General features: G+C 39.9%; 1 protein-coding gene across 2 annotated transcripts in view; it reads left to right on the forward strand.

Moving 5' to 3' along the window:
• Window positions 1-1,534: 1,534 nt before the first annotated feature.
• Window positions 1,535-23,078, forward strand: part of ZDHHC20 (zDHHC palmitoyltransferase 20) — a gene marked incomplete at its 5' end in the record, with an annotated part of 48,031 nt that continues 26,487 nt past the window's right edge. For both annotated transcript variants that reach the window (XM_080926417.1, XM_080926418.1), the window contains 3 exons: window positions 1,535-1,652; window positions 13,538-13,564; window positions 18,501-18,604. In XM_080926417.1, coding sequence (XP_080782543.1) covers window positions 1,535-1,652; window positions 13,538-13,564; window positions 18,501-18,604 — 249 coding nt within the window. The remainder of the gene's footprint in view (window positions 1,653-13,537; window positions 13,565-18,500; window positions 18,605-23,078) is intronic.

The following is a 23,078-nucleotide window of genomic DNA, read 5'->3' on the forward strand; positions in this document are numbered from 1 at the left end:
ATATAAGCAGACAGCTAGGGTAGTTCGGGCCCCTCGCTTCCTGCTCTCCCCTTCAATCAAGAGGCTCCCACAATAAAGCGTGATCTGAGAAGAATCCTCTGGTGGTGGTCGTCTTTCCTCGCTGGTCGAGGAGTGCGCCGCACACCTGTGCTTCATGTGGTCTTCCACTGGGCTATACCCCTAACCTCCAGGTTCCATGTTGTATCTTTTCTGGAAAAAATAGATGAATTTTAACTACCTTAGTGCCCTAGAGTTGTGTCAACTTTGTCACTAATATGTAGTCAAACATTTGAAGCCAGAATATTGTATTCATGTTAATGTAACAGTAGTGATGGTGGCTAAATGTTAATATTCATCTTACTAAGTCTTCATTATAATAGCAGTTTACATTCTTCCTGGAGACTTTGGTACTCTGTTTTAGCTGGCCTCAAACTCACAAACATCCACCTCCCTCTTCCTCCTGAGTGTGTTGGGATTAAAGGCATTTGCCACTTTTCCCAGTTCCCAAACTGAACCCAACCCACCCCAACCATAAAACCTCTCAGTTGTCCTCAGACAATCCCTATGCCACACACACTCATGAGCAGTGGTTTATGCACATCCAGAGAGAGTAAATAAATGAATGTACTGCATTTTAACTGAATGTATGAAATTATTTCTATATGATTGTACATTATGATGCTTCATGGCAAGGCTTCTAGATTCTACTAAGATTGCAGTCATTACTTAGCAATCTCCAGCTGTAAATAAATTCTTGAAAATTCCGCACCAGGAAAGAGCTGTTTCTATATTCCACTTTCACAGTGTAACCTTAAATGTCAACTCCAAATCAAACTGGCCAGTTGTATATGGCTTCCACTTTAAATCTCAGGCTCCTACCAGTTCGAACAAAACATGGGGGAAGAAGCAATACAAGACTATCTCAGGGATTCTTCATTGGAGACACATCAGAATTACAGGAGTCATATATATATATATATATATATATATATATATATATATATATATATATATGATAGTTTTCTTGCTTGCACGCTAGAGTGAGGCATGACCTTACATAATAAGGAGCCCGATTGGTATGAATAATGAAGAATCTAGAGGAAGAGTTTTATAGAGTACACAGGATGGCTAAGGATTCATTCTCCTCTTGCGCATCCCTGTGCCCCTCATCACCTAGTCCTGGATGGCCCACACACCCTTAGCACTCTTTTCTTTTTTTCCACCCAGACCCACCCCAAATCCCGGGGGCGGGCCTGAGAAGAAGCCCCGCCCCAGTCTCAAGCCCCGCCTCATTTGTCTAGGAAGCCCCACCCCCTACAGGGACAGCCCGGCGCGGGGCTAGGGGCGGAGCAGCGGGATGCGGGGCGGGGGCGGACCCAGGTCGGGCTCCCGGAGGGGCGGAGTTGCGGCGTCGCCCTTAGCCACTGCTCGCGGCAGCCGCGCCTCGGGGGCGGGGGAGCTGGCTACAGAGCCGCAGGGGTCTTGGGGCCCTGCAGAATCGCGGGCGGCTGGACCAAGCAGTCAGCGGAGGAACATGGCGCCCTGGACACTCTGGCGCTGCTGCCAACGCGTGGTGGGCTGGGTTCCGGTGCTCTTCATCACTTTTGTGGTCGTCTGGTCCTACTACGCGTACGTGGTGGAGCTGTGCGTGAGTGAGTACAGGAGACGTGGGCGGCGGGCCGGGCCGCGGGAGGCAGGCTGAGGCTGCGGCGCGGCGTTCTTATCCCACCGTGCGGCCTGCGCTTCTCCAGCTGGTGGGCTCCATGTCCGAGGGTTCCGGACCGTGGTTCCCCGGCGGTGGGGCCCCTGTCCGAGGGTTCCGGCCCGCTGCTCTTGGGGTCCCTAGTTCGGGCCTGCGCGCCGCCCACGTTCCAAGCTTCCGGGTGGCTGCCGTCGCCTTGGGGCTCCCACCCCTCTATGACGGAATGCTCACAAAGGCCCTTCCTTTTGAACTAGAGAAATCCCCCTTCAGAGACGGCTTGTGAGGTCAATTTGGCTTAAACACACACAAACGCACAAAGAAATCTTTTTCTCCCAGATTGTTGATCTCCAAACTGCGCGAGAAGCGCATAAGCTGAAGAGCAGCCTCCAGGGCCTGGGAGGGAGGTGTGTCTCCGAGGTCTGCAGTGACAGGAAGCGCCAGCCTCTGGTTTGGGCTATATTTGACCCTTTTTAATATTAACCTGAGGATCTCAGTGGTGGACTTACACAAAATATTGTTTTAAGGCACAACGAATTGAACGAGAGATGCAAGCTCAATTTTTATTTTTAGCTCTTTATTTTTTAGGTTTGATTGTTTATACCTCTAGTTTTAGGACTTTGATTTATTTTTAATTTGGCTGTTTCTCTTTATTTAAATTTTTACCATATAATTCTTATCTGATTTTCAGGAATAAAGGAATAGCATCGCGTTATACTTAAATGACTTAGCCTATTAGGTTGTCTTTAATGTGGAAGAACTTGTCATCAAAACACCCTAGGCCATTACCGTGTCAGTGATACTAAATAATTACCTGTAAGCTTTGAGAATGTGTTTTATACCGACTGGCCTTTCACTGTGTTTCTCTTCCATCATCATTATCAAATAAAATCCTAAGAAATCCCCTTGGTTTCCCAAAAATGATGTGGTTTTAATTTTCAGACAGTGCCCTTGGTTATCTAAAGGACAGGTATTCTTTGAGGAAAAGCATAATGGGTAAATATAAGATTGGGGAAAAAATGATCACTTAAAAATGGTAGTGTCCAGACCTTAATTGTGGCTCTAGATTTGACCAGCTCTGAACCAAGAACTTGGTTAAAACTCAAGTTCTATACATAAAAAGAAGGCCCTGAAGTAGCTCAAGTTTTTGGTAGGTTTTTAAATGACAGCATCTTTAAGAAAAGTACTTTGGTGCTTAAAATATTTGATTTAGAAGACACAGTGTAAACCTGCCATCTTACTATTGGGAGTCTGAGGAACAGGCTAGCCTGAGCTTCATAGTGAAGCTCTGTTTCAGAATAAAACAACTGGGGCTTTTATCCTAGCACAAGGGAGATAGGCAGAGGTAGGCATATCTATTGAGTTAGAGGCCATCCTGGTATACATAGTGATAAACAGCTATGTAGAGAGACCCTATCTCAAAACAACACAAAGTAATTTGTGTGTGTGTGTGTGTGTGTGTGTGTGTGTGTGTGATGTACAAGGGCCAAGGCTCACTTTCAGAGGTCAGAGGTCAACTTTGTTGAGTCAGTTTCATCCTTCCTTCCACTGTTATGAAGGTTCCTGAGATTGAACTCAGGTCATCAAGTCTGCATGTCAGTTGCTTTACCTGCTGAGCCCTGTCAGTGGCCCAAACAACTATATTTTTTAGAAGTTATCTCTACAGCTAGGCTCTGAGTAAACTAATTATGGAATACCTTTCAAATAGTAAATTCATTGTATGTAATGATTTAGACTTCTCTTTTTGAATACCAAAATGTTTGCTAAAATTGTTAAATTAGAATTGACTCTGTTGGACTGGAGAGATGGCTCCGTGGTTAAGAGTACTGACTGCTCTTCCAGAGGACCTGAGTTCAATTCTCAGTAACCACATGGTGGCTCACAACCATCTGTAATGGGATCTGTCGGTACGTTTGAGGACAGCTACAGTGTACTTATATACATAAATAAATATTTTTTTAAAAGAATTGACTGTTTAAATGTTTGTTTTTGTTGTTTTAATTTTCAGTCAGGGTCTCTCATTGTAACCCTGGTTGTCCTGGAACTTGCCTGTAGACCAGGCTGACTTTCAACTCCTCAGGGATTCCATTGCCTCTGTTGGGATCAAGGGCATGCCCTCCCTCTACCCTCTTCCACATCCCTTCGCCTTATAGTTTTTTTTTTTCTCTTTTTTAAAAAATTAGATACCCCTTATAGTTTTGAAGTTAAAGTTTCCAAAGGAACATTAAACAGTTGAATTAGGTTCAGATTGCACAGCTTAACTTGAAAATAGTTTTTATTAAAAAAAATACCCACAGTGAGATAAAAAGTTCAGAAAATTTTTATTGTGTCAGTCTCTTTCATTTTTACATTACCTATGTGTTTGTGTGTGGGCATGTCAGTGGAGTCAGACTTCTGGAGTTGGTTCTTGGTTTCTACTCTGGGTTGGGAGTGGTTGAACTCAGGTCATCAGGCTTGGCAGTAAGCCCCTTGACCCACTATGTGTTTTCAATTTAACGGAAAGGAAAATGAATTGAGAATTGCTGTGTGCTCATGGGTATAGAGGGGGTGTTTCCTTTACCCTCTTCTTTCTCCATGTCCCAAAACAGGTTGTGTACAGATGTAGGATGTGAGACTCTGAGCCATGTGGAGGGACCTTACTGAGCACGGAATTAACTAGGAAGTGATTCAGCTAAGCTCTTGTCTTTCAGATCCTGATAGAGAAGAACCAGAAATACTTGGTTTTCGTTTTAGATCTGAATTTCCCTTTAATTTTTTTCCTTTCCAAAGCTAATATTTGAGACTACTAATTAGATATGATTTGTTTGCTTGCTTGCCATGATGGAGTTCAAACCCAGAGCCTTCCATGTTCTAGGTAGGCACTCTACCACTGAGGACATCCTAGCTAATAGGGCTCTTTCCAGCATTTATCAGAACACTCTGACAGTCATTTTAAGCTATAGGAGTAGACATGTATATGCTCTTGAGCAAGCAGATTATACAGTTTAGAAGTTGAGATTTTAGAGATGCTATAATGCAGCCCCTTTATTTTACTTCTAAGGAAGCCTTTAGAAGAGCTGTGGTTTCTCCAAGGAGGAAGCAAGCTTCAAGTAGAGATCTAGGAAGAGGGACTAATTTCTGAGCTTATATCTGTGTCTTTCACTACATCTCCACATTTATAATGAGGTAAGATAAGATACCTATTCACAGTGCATGGGAGATGGCCCAGGAGCTAAGAGCTCTTGCTGTTCTTGTAGTAGACTTGGGTTTGGTTTAATTTTGTTACCTTTTGACTCAGGCTGAATATGTAGTCCAGGATGGCCTGGAACTCACAGATCCTCCTGCCTCTGCCTTCTGAGTGCTGGCATTAAAGGTGTGGGCCAGTTCAGTGTTTTTGTTTTTTTAAAGTATTTTTCTCCTCTTTGGTCTTTTTGTAAGTATAGGAACACCTCTCACTCAGTTTTCATAGTTTTTTCTCAGCTAAGTTTCTGGAGATTATATTGCAAAAATGTGCCAATTTTGTTATTAAACTGCTGGTAGTGTCAGGATTATATGTGCTGTCTAAGAGAAGGAGTCCCACACCATCATCGTGTGCAGTTTAAAGATACTTAACACTTCTTGCTCTTCCTGCAAACCTAGGAGCCGTGTAGACTTAGGTGTTCCTGAACCGAGGAGACCATTGACTTTTACATATTGAAATGAAGAGGTCAAGAATAACAGTGACTACATTTCAGGATAGATTCCTGTAAGGTAGAGAGCCAGATTTTGAAAATTAACATTTTAAAACAAAAAAAAAAAATTTGTAGTGGTTGGCCTTTTTAAACATGTATTTTGATACAAGGGCCTGATTTTGTAGTCCAGGGTGGCCTCGAACTTACTGTAGCCTCCCTGATTCCTCTTAAGTGCTGGGATTGTAGGCATGTGTCCCCATGCTCAGCCTGTATTTTGATTTTTCAAGGACGTTTCCTGTAAATATTTAAAAAAACGATGCTGGGTAGTTTTTCGTCAACTTGGCACAACTTATCTGAGAAAAGGGAACCTTGATTAAAATTAAGATCCTGCCTACAAAAGATCCTGCTGTAGGCAAGCCTGTAGGGCATTTCTTAATCAGTGATTGATAGGGGAGGTCCCAGCCCGTTGTGGGTGGTACCATTCCTGGGTTGGTGTTCCAGGGTTCTATTAGAAAGCAAGCTGAGAAAGCCCTGAGGAGCAAGCCAGTAAGCATTATTCCTTCATAGCATGTGTATCAGCTCATGCCCTGTTTGAGTTTTAGTCCTGACTTTCTTTAGTGATGGATTATGATGTAGAAATGTTTGCCAGATAAGCCCTTTCTTCCCCAAGTTACTTTTGGTCATGGTGTTTTTTAGCACTGCAGTAAGACAGTGAGCATAATAAATGTCATATACACACACTTTCTGTTTTGAGACAGACTCTCACTATTTAGCTCTGGCTAGCTTAGAAGTCTTTTTATAGACCAGGTTGGTCTTGCATTTACAAGAGATCCACCTGCCTTGTCAAGGTGCTAACATCAAAGATGTGTAGCAGCCTTTCATATCTTGCCCTTATGCAATTCCTTTGCCAGCGTCCAGGTAGCTAGATTGCATCTTTTTAAGTCAAAATCAGGCTTATTAAACCTCTGCTTCACAGTCTCCAATAGTTTTCCAGTTTGTGCAGTAAGTTCAGCTGTTTGCATGGCCTATTGCCCTGGCTTTGTTTTTTATGCTTCAAATAAATAGACTACTCATCAGCCCAGGCACCGTTACCTGAGGTCCATTCTGCTTCTTGCTCCTGCTGCCCTGACTTTGTTTTTTATGCTTCAAATAAACAGACTACTCATCAGCCCAGGCACCGTTACCTGAGGTCCATTCTGCTTCTTGCTCCTGCTGTAGTGCTGCCCCTCCACCCTGTGACAGATCTCTTTGTACTTGGTGCTCCATCATCCACAGAGGAGCGGCACATAAATGCTCCTTCATCCAGACTTTTACCCCCATGCATCTTCTTCTTAGCAGTATGTATGTTTCTGACAGTTGTGTTTCTCACCTCAGCACTACAGTTATTACTGTATTTCTAGAGCCTAAAATAGGGAAAAATAAAACAGAACAAACTAGGACTAGGAGGAGGCCTGAGATGGCTAAGTAAGACCTCTCAGCCATGGCCTCTGTTTCCTCACCAGACTATTTTTTGAAGACAGTGATACAGAGGAAATTGGGGTCCCCTTTGGGTTCATAGTCTCATCAATAAATGAATTCAAGAATGGACTCAAATAAGACACAAAGACAAAGTTTTTCATGTGTAAAAGAGAAACTACAAGGCACGCAGGCAGTAAATCCAGCAGCTGCCTGGAGGAGGCAAATGGAGGGCAGACAGCATGGCTATGAGAAAGGACCAGGAAGCCAAAAATGTTGAGGTAAAAGCCCAAACTTAGGGAAAGCAGGCTTAGGAAAAAGGTGGAAAGAAAAAAGGTTCCAACTTTCTAGAGAAATTGAAAAAAGTTGGCAGATTTAAGAACCCACTTGCCTGGCTGGAGAGATGGCTCAGTGGTTAAGAGCACTGACTGCTCTTCCAGAGGTCCTAAGTTCAATTCCCAGAAACCACATGGTGGCCCACAACCATCTGTAATAGGATCTGATGCCCTCTTCTGGTGTGTTTGAAGACAACTATAGTGTACTCAAATATGTAAAATAAATAAATCTTTAAAAAAAAAATCCACCTGCCACCAATAAGTTTCTATATTAGGGTTAGAGATTCTGGGAAAGAAATACCCAGTATCTTATTAAAGAACTATTTCTTCTGTTTCTTCAGCATGACTTAAAAGTAAGTGTGACATGCCCTTAGCCAGTGACTAAACCAGCTCAGCTTGAATGTTAGGTTTCCACCCAGGCCAAGATTCCACCTCTACGGTTGGGAGTTTCTTCTACTCTGAATAACACTGCCTCAGGAAAGACAGAAATCAGGATTCTTTTACTGTGTAACCTGGCCAGCTTGGAGCTTACTTACTCTGTAGACCAACCTGGCTTTCAGCTCACAGAGATCACCTGCCTCTTTCTATCTCCTGAGCAGTGGAATCAAGGTTGCTCACTAACACATCCTGATCTACAACAGATTCAAAACCTATTATCTATATTTTGTTGGCAGTGAGGGGCACCTGACAGCTTTGCATTCTCTTAAGTTTGTTGGGCATCCAAAACTGCTCCCAAACAGCATATTTTTTAAAATTATATATTCTTGTTAATGGTTAAGTATATCGGCTGTGGAACAGAATATGGTATTTAGAAATAGACAGTACTTATAAAAATATAGGATATGGTAAAGGTTCCTCATATCATGGAGGAAAAGTTGGGACAATAGGTAAGTAAGAGACAGGTAAGAAAGAACCACACCTGTGTCTCACTGTTCCAGGATTAGATTACACATGGGTAAAATCTCATTTTCCTTTATGTGTTTACCTTGATTATTATCTGTCTTGTCTTTAGAGGTGCTGGGGTGGAAGCTAGAGCCTAGTGCCTGCTTTGCAAGCACTGTTCCACTGAGCTAAAGCCTGGCCTTGTACTTTCACTAGTGAAGAGTAATGGAAAGAATTTCCTGTAGCCTCACCCAGATTTCCTGCGTGTTGTTATTTCTCCCGTAATGCTTCCTTCAGTCATTGTCTCCTAGTGCTTGAGAGTAAGCTGTGGATGCCATACCCCTTCACTGTAAATATTGAGATTTTTCCCCCCTTTTTTTGCAACCAGTGTAACTTTCTTCTTCCTCCTGCTCCACCGTCCAGTCAGGGTTGCACATTAAAGATGGGCACAGTAGTCCATGCCTTCAGTCTCAGCACTCAGACCGAGACAGGAATTGTGAGTTCAAGGCCAACTTCTGTGTAGTGGCTCAAGAGCTCGTTGAGTTGTGAATTATGTAGTGAGTGCAAGGTCATTCCCTACTACATAGTGAGTTCCCATTTCATAGAACAAAGTTGGTTGTGAGGATGCCCAAGACCCTTGGTTTGAACCACAAAACTTTAAATAAAAAAAGGGGGCTCACAAATTATAGCTGTTCTTTAGTGCCTCAATCTGAAGTGCAACTGTGGCATTTTTAAAATCACAGGCATGCTGTGTAGGATGTCCTTCAGTTTGGGTTTATCTGAAGTCTCCTGATGACTGGATAGAACAGCTTGGAGCAGGAGTGCTGAGGAGCTGTGTTGTCACTTTTAAACTTTGGTCACCACTTGAGATGATGTGTGCTAGGCTTTTCATCTGTTAAAGGTGCAGTCTTTCTTTTTTTTCCGGTGTTAAGGTAGTTCCACCATGTAGATTTGCTTTCAGGGAAGGACTTGCTGCTCAGCTGTGGTAAGTAGGGTCAGCAGGCTGCAGCCAAGCTCTTTCAGTGTGACTTGCCTCACCCAAGGTCACACCCTTCCTGGCTCAGCCTGCTTGCAGTATCAGAGAGCGGAGCTGGGCTGCTCCCTGCAGAACTCCCTGCTTTGTTATTGCAGAACCTGTGCTGTACTTAGAGCATTCCCTTGGCTCTGTTACGCTTTACTTCACATTTTTGTCCTGTTACATTTCCCCTAGAAAATAGGTGGCACTTCAAGCTGTCTCAGCACCTTGTGCCTTAGTAAGGGTTTTTGTTGCTGTGATGAAATAAACACCATGACCAAAAGCAACTTACAGAAAGAAGTCAGGGCAGGATCTGAAGCAGAGGAGAATGAGGAACACTTTTATTGCCTTGCTAAGCTCCTTCATGAGTCACTACTTAAGAAAATGTCTATAGACTTACAGGCCAGTCTTCCAGAGACAACTTTTTAACTGTGGTTCCCGCTTATATTAATCTTAAATTGACAAAATAAAAATAGCCAGCACAACATTTGATTCCACAGAGCCCAACCTAAGACATGTATTTTACATGGAAGCACTTTGAAACTGTAAATTATCTGTTCCTTGGTACTTTCATCAGACTCCTTTTAGCATCCTTTGAGGATTCTTGCTTGAAAAAGCAGTAGTTAAAAAAAATTTTTTTGTAATGCCATCATTTTGTCTATATTAGCTAGAATTCTGTAGGCAGTAATTGTGTGTGTGTGTGTGTGCGCGCGTGTGTGTGTATGTAGACATAAGCACTCTAAGGCATGTGTGTGAAGGTCAGAGAACAACTTGGTAAAGTTGGTTGTCTTCTTTTACCATGTTGGACTCAGTGATTCAATTCAGTAAGGCTTGGCAGCAAGCACTTTTAGCTAATGAACAATTTATCTCATTAGCCTTTTGAAAACTCGTTAACTTGTATTAACATCCATTAACACCTTCAGCAGCAGAGTCTTACTTAGCCACAGTCATGGGTATTTTGTGAAGCTGAAACTTGAATCAGCCAACCCTGCACTGGGCAGCAACAGGGAAAGGTTTAATTTTGTTCTCAGTGGCAGTATTATTGGTCTTGTTATCTTAAGAGTCTTGTATGAACATTGTAAATCATTCTGATTATCATGCTTTGTGTCCTTCAGAATTTAGAATCTGAGTGAAGAAAACAAATACAAATGCCAGGTCAAGACAAAGGAGAGATGATGGTACAGCACTTAAGAGTACTTGATAGTTTTGCTGAAGACCTTGGTACATTTAGAGCCCAAATGGTGGCTCCAAACCATCTGTAACTCTAGATCTAGGGAATTCGATGCCTTTAGGCCTCCTTAGGTATAAGGCATGAAGGTGGTACAGGTAAGTACTTATGTTACATAAAAATAAATCTAAAAATTGTGGACTAGAGAAATGGCTCACTGGTTAAAAGTGCACACTACTCTTACAGAAGACTTGAATTCAGTTCCTAGCATTAAGATGGCAGCTCTCTGGTGCCTGTAACACTACAGAGGAACTTGTGCCATCTTCTGAGCTCTGAAGGCCATCTACACCCATATAGACACAGGCATACACACAGTTTAAAACAATTCTGTGTGGTTCTTTTTTTTGTTTTCGGCTTTTTGTTTGGTTTTTGTTTTGGAGACAGGGTCTCAACATAGTCCTGGTTATTCTGGAATTCAACAATATAAAGTAAGCTGACCTTGAACTTACAGAGATCTACCTCTGCCTCCCAAATGCTGGGTAGTTGGGAAGAATAAAAAAAATTATTAGGCTGGTGATGATAGTTCAGCAGTAAGACCCTTTGCTCTTAACCTGCTGATCTGAGTTCATTCCCTGGGACCTAGGTGATGGAAGGAGAGAACTGACTCCTGCAAATTGTCCTCTGACCTACTGGTGCACAAGCTTATATACAAAATCAATTTTTTAAAAATGTAAAGGCTGTTAGGTGAAGACCTTGTAAGGGCTGATAGGGCTCTTGTTGGCTAAATTTGGAACAGTTTGAAGTCAGTTTGTAAAGTGCTTGCCTAGCATGCATAAAACACTGGGTTTGAGCCTTAGGACTCTAAAAATGGGATGTGGTAGTGGTTACTTCTTATTTCAGTATTTATCTTCAGCTGTGTTCAAAGTCAGCTTGGGCCACTGGAGAACCCTGTCCAAAACCAAAATGTAGGCATCAATTTTAATTAAAACCATCAGTGTAGACTTAAGAGATATTTTATCTTTAAAGGTGTATACACTGGCTGGAGAGATGGCTCAGTGGTTAAGAGCACTGACTGCTCTTCCAGAGGTCCTGAGTTCAATTTCCAGCAACCACATGGTGGCTCACAACCATCTGTAATGGGATCTGATGCCCTCTTCTGGTGTGTCTGAAGAAAGCTACAGTGCACTCATAATTTTTTTTTAAGTACATACACAAGCCAGGTACAGACATACCTGAAAATAAGACACTCATATACATAAAATAATATTTTAAAGTACAGAAACTGTAGAAATTCATCACCAAGAGAAAAAGATGTGGCCTATTGACATACTAGGCTATCATTTACTAAAATTCCAACGACTTCTTAAGACTGGTCACTAGAACTAAAATGTGAATTTAGCAAGATAAGTTAGAAGATCAGTAAAACTCTATTTCTAGTAATAGTTTTTCTAATAACATCAAAAGCATAAATTTAGGAATGAATCTAACAAGTACACTGATGGGAAAGGATTCTGAAATGGAGATAGCATATTTGTGCAATCTAAGATAGTATAAAGGTGTCTGTTTCCCCACATTGATTCATAAGATCAATGTGATACTAACCAAATCCAAGGAGGCTTTAAAATATATTGTGTATATTTTCTCTGCATACCATAATGATATGCCAGGAGGGTGTCAGATGCCCTGGCACTGCAGATATGGATGGTTGTGAGCTGCCATGTGGATGCTAGGGACTGAACCCTTAGAAGAACAGCCAGTGATCCTAACCTCTGAGCTATCTCTCCAGCCTGTAAGGAGGCTTTTTTTTTTTAATTAGTAAAAAAATATATATATATGGAACTACATACCTAAAGTAGCTAAACCCTTTTGTAACTTCACACATGTTCCTAGCAAGAAGGCTGGGAATGCACTGATAGTAACTGTCTTTGTAGGTGGCTACCTGTCTGATTTGGGTTGTCTGTTTCCCACCTCTTACCTGAACATTTGAAATTGGGCTTTCACAAAGTAGCAAGATCATTTTATTCAAAGAAAAATAAAAGTGGTGGTGCAGATTGTTGTTATACAGGGTACACTGTCAGAACTGACTAGACCAGATGATTGAATACTAAAGGACCCAGTTACTTGGGGCTTGTGTTTATGGGGTTCAAGAGTAATTTGGTTGCTATGGGGCATGGTGAGGGTGTTCTCTGTTTTGGTGATGGGTTATATTATTTTTATGTATGTATGTCCTTTCCCATAATACATCTAAGATTTTAATTGTTTGCATACCCAATCTTATAAAAGCATAATATAGCAAATAATGGATTTTCCTAGGGGTCAGAGCATGCACTCCAAACCAGTTCAGACCAGACTGGCTCTTCAATTATTTTACTCAGATACATTAGGAATACATTTGAATAGAAACTAAGTTCAGTTGTTAACTAGGAGGATGGAAACATATGTGTGTCATCAGCAATGACAATGTGAATTCTGATTTGCTATAAGAGTATATTATTTTATCTGGTCCTCTCACTCTAACAATCTTTCTTCTTCCTCTTCTGAAATGTGCTCTGAGCCTTGACTGTAGGGTTGATTGTGTTGTATATTAATTGGAGATGAGCACTACATAGTTCTTCTTTGCATTTTGACCAATTGTAGCTTTGTGTAATTTCCATCTGTTAGATCCATTCATACATGAATTATTATACTCATTCCCTAAATAGGTATGATCACTGTGCATCAGTTAAAAGGAAATTTGCATATGTGTATGTAGGTCAAAAGTCACACTTGGATGTCTTCTCTCAGGAAATGTCCTCCCTTGTTTATATTATGTCCTTTCTTCCCATCCAACCATGTCCAGCTGTGTCTACTTATTACACACATGCCCTACCCCACACCTCCCCCTACACCCCATTCCAAATACCACTGATTAGGCTAGGTTGGCTGGCGACCAGAGATCTGCCTGTAACTATATACTCAGAATTAGGATTCCACATACTCACCTCTAGCACTCCAGAACTGGGTATTAAGCACATATCTCTGTGTGTATTTGCAGCCAGTACTTTACTAACTGAATCATCTTCCAGGCTCAAGAGATTTATTTTGAATACAGTTTTCAGAAAGAGGTTGGTACGGTGTTCTGTAGTCTGATAAAAAGAATAGTCCTGTTCTTGTCCTAAGAGTAAGGAAAGCGCCAAAGAGCTCTGTCAACACATCTGTAGTTTAAAGAGGTCTAAAAAGTTTAAGTAGTTATATTGGTAATGATAAAGAATGTTTTTAAATTTTTATGAAAATGAAATTAAAATAAGCTTCATGTATAAAGTGTATTTATTTTAATTTTTTCTTCTGTTATAGGTACTGTTTCCAGAACAGGAGAAAAAGGTAAGACACTCTTCATCTCAACTTTAAGTAGACTCTCAGTTATAACTACGTACTTTTAATTTAGTAGTGAATAAAAGCTTTTTCATTTTCCTAAAAGGGAATATGTATCTTAACTCTTAAGTAATTAAAAGAAGAGCGAGAACCCTGTGTTTCTTCCCAGGTACATAGTATCTTAAATGATGAGCAAAGCCATGTTTTTGTAAGGCTTCTACTACTCTAGTCTGTGTAAATTCATGCATTTCTGCCTTGTGTGTTCCTCGGAACGCTTGTCTGTTTCAATTCTAATAGCAGTCTTCACTGGGTTGATGGGAGATCTTTCAGGTGTTCCATTGTTCATCTGTTTGCTTAAAATAGCACATTATTACTCACAGATACTTAACCAAATAACTAGACTTGAACTTTGTATTATTAGATCAAGGGAATAAAAGGTTTTATAATGACCAATCAAACAACACCTAGAGGAAAAGATTATTTCTAAGATTTTTCATTAGCATTAAAGAAAACTTTAGGAGTACCATTGAAATAAAATTAGATTTTAACATGCAAAAACCCAGAAAATTCTGAAATAGCTGAACAGTTAATACTTACTAACATTGGTTTACTTTATTTTTGTTTTTTCAAAACAAAGTTTTTCTATGTAGTCCTGGCTGTTCTGGAACTTATAGATCTGCCTGCCTCTGCTTCCCCCCTGTTGGGATTAAAGGTGAGCACCACCACCACCCAACCTAATATTTATTCTTATTACCAGAGATAATCATGCCTGAATATTTAAAGTTGCTCTTAAGTCTAATTTTCATTAATAGAAGAAACAGATTCAGTCTTGATAGTCCTGTCTTTCTTCAACTCATAATCATTTTGTGTATGAAAGTATAGACACAAAATGCAGAGAATTTCTGAAGATTTTACTTTGTATATTTTAAGACAGGGCCTTTTGTATTGTTCAGGCTTGCCAGGACTTGCTTTGTATCTTGAACTTGAGATCCACCTGTTTTTGAATTCAAATGGTAAAGTTACAGACAAAACATGCTCAACCTCCAAAAGCTGGTGTCAGAGGCATATACCATCTACTCGGCTTTAACATTATTTTTTCAAAGTTCTTATTTGTTTTATTATTTTTTTTAACCATGTCTTAAAGAATACTTTTTCTACCTTCTTAAAGGCTATCCTATAGGAAACATTGAGTTACAAGTGGTTTTTGAATATAAACTTTGATTTATAGATTTAGCATTTTCTTAGAGCTTTGATTTGTTTGCAGATATTCTACTTTATATATTTCTTTTTTCACATTGTATGTATGTATGTATGTGTATATATGCATGCACATGAGTAGGTCAGAGGACAACTTTTGGGAGTTCTCACCTTCCTGTGTGGGCCAAATTCTGTTTAGTGTCTTTACCTGCTGAGCCATCTTGCCAGACCACTTTCAATATGTGACTAGAAGTTTACCTCTTAATAGTCTTTTAAACTGGGTATGGTGGATGTACTTCTGATCTCAGCACTTGGGAGACTAAAGATTAAGAGCCTTGTGAATTTTAGGCCAGCCTGGTCTACACAGTAAGTTTAGAAGCAACCCAAGACCTTGTCACTCCAAAATCAAGAACTGAAAGGTGCTAGGTGGTGGTGGCAGCACACACCTGAGCGAATCTCAGTGCTCAGGAGGCAGAGACATGCGGATCTCCGTGAGTTGGAGGCCAGCCCTGGTCTACAGAGCTAGTTCCAGGAGAGCCAGAGCCAGGGATACACAGAGAAACCCTGTCTCTAAAACCGAGAATGGGGAGAAGGAAGTGCAAAGGGCAGCTCAGTGGTAGGCTACTAATAAAAAAACAAGACCAAGACCCTAAATGTTCCTTAGCCCTCCATCCCCACCCCAAAGACAAAAACAAAACAAATCACATGAATTTGAATTTAGTTAAAACCAGTATTTTCTCTTACTATTTACTATTTGTCATCTTTTAATTTATATCCCAGGCATTGTGCTAAGAACTTAATTTTATTACTTTGAAAGCAAACCATTTTGTTTGTGTGCACAGAGAATAGAAATTTCCAAAAGTTATATATATAGATTTTCCAATAGTAAATGTTAAAAGAACACTTCAAGATGTGGCTAACAAGTTTATCTTTGAAATTGTTTAGAAAATGCTATTGCTTCAGATTCTTAAAATCACATTTCATCTCAAATCAAACTGTTGGAGATATACCACAGTTGATCTGAGATCACACTAGAAAAAGGCACTGGATTCTTTTCAATATAGTTGAATAAAAGTTAGTCACTTGGATGGTCAGAATATAACCAGCTCCAAATCACCACCACCCCTGAGAGTTCTTAGTCTCTGTGTATTGATGTTCTCTTTCTGTATAAAGTTTTCTGTAGGATTTTGAAGTAACCACCCATTTTACTACATACTAGTTTTGTGAGAGTTAAAATTATTTTGTAATACAGTTAATTTTGTTAAAAAATGTTAAACAGTTGAAGAGTCTGTTTATGTTGGTCCTTTTTTTTTAAAAAAGATTTATTTGTTTACTTTATGTGAGTACACTGTAGCTGTCTTCAGACACACCAGAAGAGGGCATCAGATCTCATTACAGATGGTTGTGAGCCACCATGTGGTTGCTGGGATTTGAATTCCGGACCTCTGGAAGAGCAGTCAGTGCTCTTAACCACTGAGCCATCTCTCCAGCCCCTCCCTATGTTGGTCTTAGATGTAAGTAATTAAATTTAAAGGACTTTGGTATTATCATATGCCTTAAAGCTGTCTAGCCATGTGTAGATGAAGAATGCTGGCTTGATGTGGGCAGAAGTGAATACAGGGGTGCTGGTGAAATACTACTAAAGTCAGAGAAGGAGGCCCCAAATGTATTTCCAAAGAAAAACCCAATGAAATAGTGATTTTTGAGCCCACTGGGTAAACCCTGAGATTTGACCCAGTGGGAATGGTCAGGATAGGAGAAATGCAGCTTGCTGAAGCCCCAGTTTTTAGTGTGGATAACAATATTAGTGGGAGTGAAAAGAGAGTATTTGAAATATAGAGGAAGTTGTGATTAGGGTTTTATTTTGAATTCAGATACTAGTACAGAAGTAGAACTGACTAGTTAAATGCTGACTGGAAAAGTGGAGGAAAACACAATTTTGGTGATATGAAGACAAATGAAGGACCTTAGATTTTTATCAAGCAGTTGTGAGATCAAGCCAGCTCAGTTAGTCAACAGGATCGAGGACTAGAAAGAAAAAAGACAATTAGACAACACTGTAGCCTGACTCCAGCCAGTTCTGAGTCTGAGGCAGTTTTATTTTTTTCCTAGTTTACTTTTATACCATTTTAATTACATGCAAGTAATAAGGTCAGTTCTAGGTTAAGGAGCGAGCAAGACTGTAAACACAAATAGTCAAGGAACTAGCATGGCAATAAACAAAGTCCTATAATCACTGTTTCTAAGGGCTTATCAGAACCACAAAGATATCTGAGCCTACTTTCCTGTCCTAGCCCAAAGTCATATTCTTACCTGTTGCCTACTTCTTTGTTCTAGCCCAGAATCAGATTCCTGCCTGAGCTTGCTTCCCAGTCCTGGCCCATTATCAGTTTCCTGCCTGGAGCCTACTTCCTTGTCCTGGCCCAATTGTCAAATTCTTGTCAAGCGGCCCCAAAAGCTCTCCACAGTTGTGAATTTCAATTCTGGCCTTAAGATTTCATACAAGTGACATTGAGCAATATCTCGAATTCTCTAAGACTCCTTGTTTACACTCTTAAGGGTTAGAAAGAAAGCATGTCATATGCTAAGAGGCTTTCCATAGGAAATGGAGCTGGAGTAGCTAAAGCCTGGTGTGACTAGGAAGTCCCCTAGCTATATTAGGATACACTGGTGTTTTACATTTATTAATTTGACATTTTAAGCACCTGACTTTATTGATGTAAGTGCTGTAATTGAAGTCTAAGCATGTGTGAGTTATAGAAGAGTGACCTGTGAAAAAAGTAAGCTCTGGGAAGAGAGAGGACTTTGTGGAAGAAATGACATTTAATCTGACTTTTAAAATGAGTAGAAGTTCAAACTTTTCTTTAGAGTGTATATATGGAACATTTCACACCAAAAAAAAGTTCACCCCTAGTCAGTGGTTCTTGCTTCTTATAAAGCCAACCCTAATTTTTTTTCAAGTAGAAAAACTATAGAACACAACAAAATGTTTAATACCATATCAGCAAGTTGATAATTGGAATTCCATGTATCAAATGTATCAAATTCCAGAATACTCTTTCTAACCCAGACAGAAATTGAGTTACTCAAATTTTTTCATTATTTTTGGTGATAGTAAAAACATTCTAACTTTTTGTTTTTAATTTCCCCTGGTTTAAAGTTCATAGTGATGGGTCCTTTTAAGTAATTTAAAAGTTATTAAAAATTAGCATTTAAGGAAAACTTAAAGTTACAGTAATGGCCATTTATTGGTGCACATGGGTTACACTTACACTTAATTATTCTCACACAGAAGCAGAGGTAGGAGAGTCATGAATTCCAGGCCACCTTGGACTACAAAATAAGTTCAAGGCCAGCCTGTCAAAAAAACCTTTCTTTTAAGAATTCACATCCAAGTGGGCATGGTGACACAAACACACTACACCATAACTCAGAGGTTAAGGCAGGTGTTCAAAAGTGGTTTTAGCTGAGATCCTCAGCAACTGAATGTTATCAAGTCTCACCAAATGTAGCCTTTACCCATAAACTTAAGGTTTATAAGTAAACTATTTTATAACCTTACACTGTGAAATATAAGTATTGAGTATTTCTTAATATCTTCCTAATGTTACATAGTAAAAAAGTTTATATACCTGATATTTAGATAAAAGTTTTTATTAAATTAGATTTTGTGACTCAAGTACTGTTTTAATATAATGCATTTTTCTTTTCACCTGGACTCAATGAAATATTTGTTTTTATTTACCAGGAAAGACCGTTGTTTACCTTGTGGCTTTCCATCTGTTCTTTGTTATGTTTGTATGGTCCTATTGGATGACAATATTCACATCTCCCGCTAGCCCCTCCAAAGAGGTAAATTTTCTGTTGGTAAATTGTCAAATGTTTTAACTGATTATGGAATGATATTCCCTTGTCTTACTGTGTTAAAACCTTGCATGAAACGCTGTTCTGTTTCCATTTGTAAAACTCTTTGGTAATGTGACTATGAGTCATTGGCTTGTTCTCAGCACAATCTACTGACAGCATAGGAAATGTTTAGTTGTACTAATTGTTTCTGGGATGCTGAATTTTCTTAGACACTATGTGAAAAGTTTTAGGGTCAGAATTCAGTTAGGTAAGTGGGGCTAGTATTTAGAAATTTAGCATATTTTCTCAGCCATGAACAAATGTGCTGTATCTAAAGGATGTGTCACTATGGAAAGGTTCATCTTGCTGCCACTGCATTTCTCTGCTTGGAAGATATATAGGTAATAGTAATATAGGTAAACATCTAAGTGCAGTAAGTTTTATAATTGGTGTCTATCTTGCCTTGACACAGGTGAATTCTTCCCTCCTTGAAATTTAGTATAGCAAGGTGATCAAGATTCTTCTGTAGGCTGGGCATGACGGTGGCACTCTTAATGTAGCATTCAGTAGGAGGATTGCAAATTCAAAGCCATCCTTGGACATAGTGAGACCCAAAAAACAAACGAACAGCATGCACATCTACAAGCACATATGAATTCATGCAGACACATACACACACTCGTTAGAGTTAAGATTGGTTGAGTTTGATTTTTTTTTTCTCTGTCTTCAACAAATTAATTATGAGCTTCAGTTTTTTTGTCAGAAAATCATGCCTGTCTCTGTGGGATACATGTGAAGACTGACATTTTACAAGGAGAATTTTTAACATATTTCTGCTTCAGGATTAATATTTAAATATTATGATAGTAATATTGTTTTCTTCGTGTTAACTTTTCAAAGTTTGTTAAAAATTATAGACCATGTAGTTTAAAATACTAACCACCTGTCTTGCTTCTGATCTGCAAGAAAATCAGATAGACCTGATTTTCGGTTAGACCTTTATATTAAAGTCAGAGTCAGGTGTTAAACAAGCATATGGCAGAAAGACTATAATAAATTTAGAAAATCGAAGTAATGTTAGAAAAGTGATATGGCCTAGGAGAGCAGGGTAAAAGTTATTCTGGGGAGGAAAAGCTCCTGTTAGGTGATGTCACCACGGTGCTTACTTAGGATTTGGAGTCCCACTGAGATGTTTATAAGTCTTCTACTGGACTTTCTGAAAGGAAAATCTTTATTGTTTCCTATAGTGTCCTCATGGTATAAATGAGACCTGTTTCTATAGAATAGGCAGATTGATTAAAACCTGAAAGAATGGTGAATGGGTGTCTACCAATGAGGATGACTTGTCAGCATTATACCACCTCCTTAAGAAAAATGGATGCCTGCTTGCTTTTCTTGTTTTGTCTTGTTTCTTTCCTGGATTTGAGGCAGTGTTTTTCTCTGTAACCCAAGGGGTCTTATATTCAAGCTAGTCTTCCTACCACAGCCTGTCAGGTACTGGGCTATAAGCATGAGGTCCCATTGTTAGGAAAAAGATGAAGTCAGGGGAGGATATGGCCCATGGAGGTGTGACGAGGCATGGGGGTAAGGAGGATGCCTTTGGGGGACCCATGTTGGAAATCCCTTCCTCCTAAGGGACCAGCCACAGGATTGTATAGTATAGAATAGAGTTTATTCAGGTCGTGGGAGGAGTTAAAAGTGTAGTAGGGGCAGAGAGAAAGAAGAGGAGTAGAAAAGCAGAATCTGGCCATGAGCATTGGGGGGTGGGGGATGAGGAGAGGAGGGGCAAGAAGGGGAGAGCAAGAGACCAAAAGGCCAAGAGAGAGAGGAGGGAGCAAGAAGCCGCTTTATAGTGTCAGGTAACTGGGGCAGAACATACCTGGCTATTGCTAGGTAACTGTGGGGTGGGGTTTACAGAATCCCAACACTAATACCCAGCAAAATTGGACCCACCATTTTCTGGTTGTAAGTGTATAGAAATTGCCAGTCTACTGCAAAATAACAGATGATGTTCACTCACATGATAACTAACATACCAGCCTTACTCACTCTGCTAACTGCATGCAATCTTATTAATCATCTTTATCACTATTGCCTTTGAAAGGGAGCTTTGTTCCAGCCCTAAGCTATTTTCACACCCAGTTGTCTCTCGTTATCCCCTCTGCCAAGATTTATTTTTCTTTGTCTTTCTGGAAAACTCCCCTTTATTTTTAGGGTATATCCCCTTTATGGTCTCTACCACCTTATCCAAGAATCTTCTTTGAAATCACTATTTTTATCTTACCTTGAAATAAAGATTAAGATAAATTAAAAAAAAATGACAGTCTCATGTATTTTGATCATACTTAGCCCCCATTCTCTTCTTCTTCAACCCTCTAAACCCTTTCTTCCTGTGTATGTGAGTGAGTGTGTGTGTGTGTGTGTGTGTGTGTGTGTGTTTATGACTCACTGAATTGGATTAGGATTATCTGATTTATTTACTGGAGCATGAGCAACTTACCAGTGCCCACACCACTAAAGAAAAATAATTCTTCTATCCCTGGTAGCCATTATGTGCTGTTTCCTCAACTAGGGGTAGGGCCTTATGAGCTGCTTGCCTTCCTGAGCCTTGGAAGGGATAATGGAGATGTTGTGTTTGGAGCTGACCTGTCAACAGTCACATATTCTTAGCATTTTGTCCAATTATAAGTCTCTGCATTAGCCATCAGCCACTGCAAACAAGCTCTGACCAAGGCTGAGAGTGCAGCTCTACTGCATGGGTAAAGTCATAACTATAAGGCAGTTTGACACCATGTCATCCATATGGCAAAAAAACTGTAATAGTGGTGGTGTATGTTGTCATCACTGCTCTACCCTTCAGCCGTGGGCATTAATCTAGATTTACTGCTAGGAATGAATTTCCTCTTGTGGAGTAGGCATCAGATCTGTCAGAAAAGTAGTGGTTATTTGAGTGACAGTCATGCTGTTACTGTACCAGTGGCCTTTTCAGGTGCAGATATTCTACTGTACAAAGTCCACCACTGGGAAAGTCTTTTCTCTATCAGTGACCTGCCTAGCACCTGTATTGCTGTTGCACTGATTTTTATTTTACAGTTCTTTGTTTTGAAGGCAAGATTTCTTTTTATGCCATTTGAAACAGTGCTTTAGCTGTTCATGCTGCAGGTATGAATGTTGCACTGCATATGTGTCTGTTGTTAGGGTGCTGAATCTTCAGGAATTAGAGTCAGTGACAGTCGTAAGCTGGCATGCTGGTGCTGAGAACCAAATTCAGGTCCTTTGGAATAACAGAAATTCTTAGTCATTCATCTCCTCAACCATGGGCCTTGATGTGTTGTTACTGCTGTTTTGTTTTGGGAGACAGAGTTTCTTTGTGTAGCTCTGGCTGCCGTGAATTTGCTCTATAGATTAGGCTACTCTCAAACTCAGAGATCTCCCTGTCTCTGCTTCCTGAGTGTTAAAGGTGTGCCCTGCTGTGCCTGGCTTCTGAATTGGTATTTAACATATGTTTGTAGTTAGACTCTGGGTTAAGCTTGTAATGTCAACTACAGGGCAACTGGGTCAGGAGGAATGCTTGAATGCAGGAGTTGGAGATGACCCTGAGCAACATAGCAAAACTATCCCTTTAAAGTAATAATGATGTAAAAGCATCTATTCGTAGTCATTTTGTTGCTGGGGATTGAACCCAGGACTTTGTGCATGCTGAATTCACACAGAACCATCCTTGGTTTAATTTACATATTTAAGTGGAATTTTCTGAACATTGAATTTAAGGTAATAATGGCATCTCATAATTTAATTTGGATTACAGTCAGTAGTATTGAACATTATATAGTCTAGTATCTGAAAGTTATTTTTTTTTTACTTTAATTCTTAAGTAAAAATGATGATGATGGGTAAAAGGGCAGTCAAGCTGAGGTCTGGAATACTGCTACAGGCTAAATATGTCAGTCCAGAGGAATTGTAGATGCCTGGTCAGAGGCCATGTAATTATTGGACCTCATATCATGAGATTTTACTTCTCCTCCTGAAAGTGTTGAGTCTATGAGGCACAGAAACGTTTGTGTAGACTTTCACCATAAGAGTGTATACATCTTCTCTGACTGTGCTTTCTGCTCTTCGTTTTGAGAAAGCCATGCTGGATAACCTAGGAAGATGGCTTACTTCTGAATGCCCTGTGTTGTTGAGATTTGGTAAGCAGTGACAGCAGTAGTAAAAAGATAGAGCATTTACTTTAATCGTCGCTAGAAAAAGATTCCAGAGAATACAGACAGTCTGTCTTTGCCAGTAATGTGTAATATAAAAATTTTATGATCTCTTACACTCATGGTTTCCTGAGCCCAAGCTATTGTCTTATTTATAACAGTATATGTAGTCCATCACTCTTACAAGTGATGGGGCACTTCCCTGTTTGAGGTAGCACAGATCAAAGTGTTCTGTAAGTGGGATTACGTGAAATTCTAGTTAGTGAGTCTTTGGCCTT

The sequence above is a fragment of the Micromys minutus genome (genome assembly GCF_963924665.1).
Source record: "Micromys minutus genome assembly, chromosome: 12".
Lineage (NCBI taxonomy): Eukaryota > Metazoa > Chordata > Mammalia > Rodentia > Muridae > Micromys > Micromys minutus.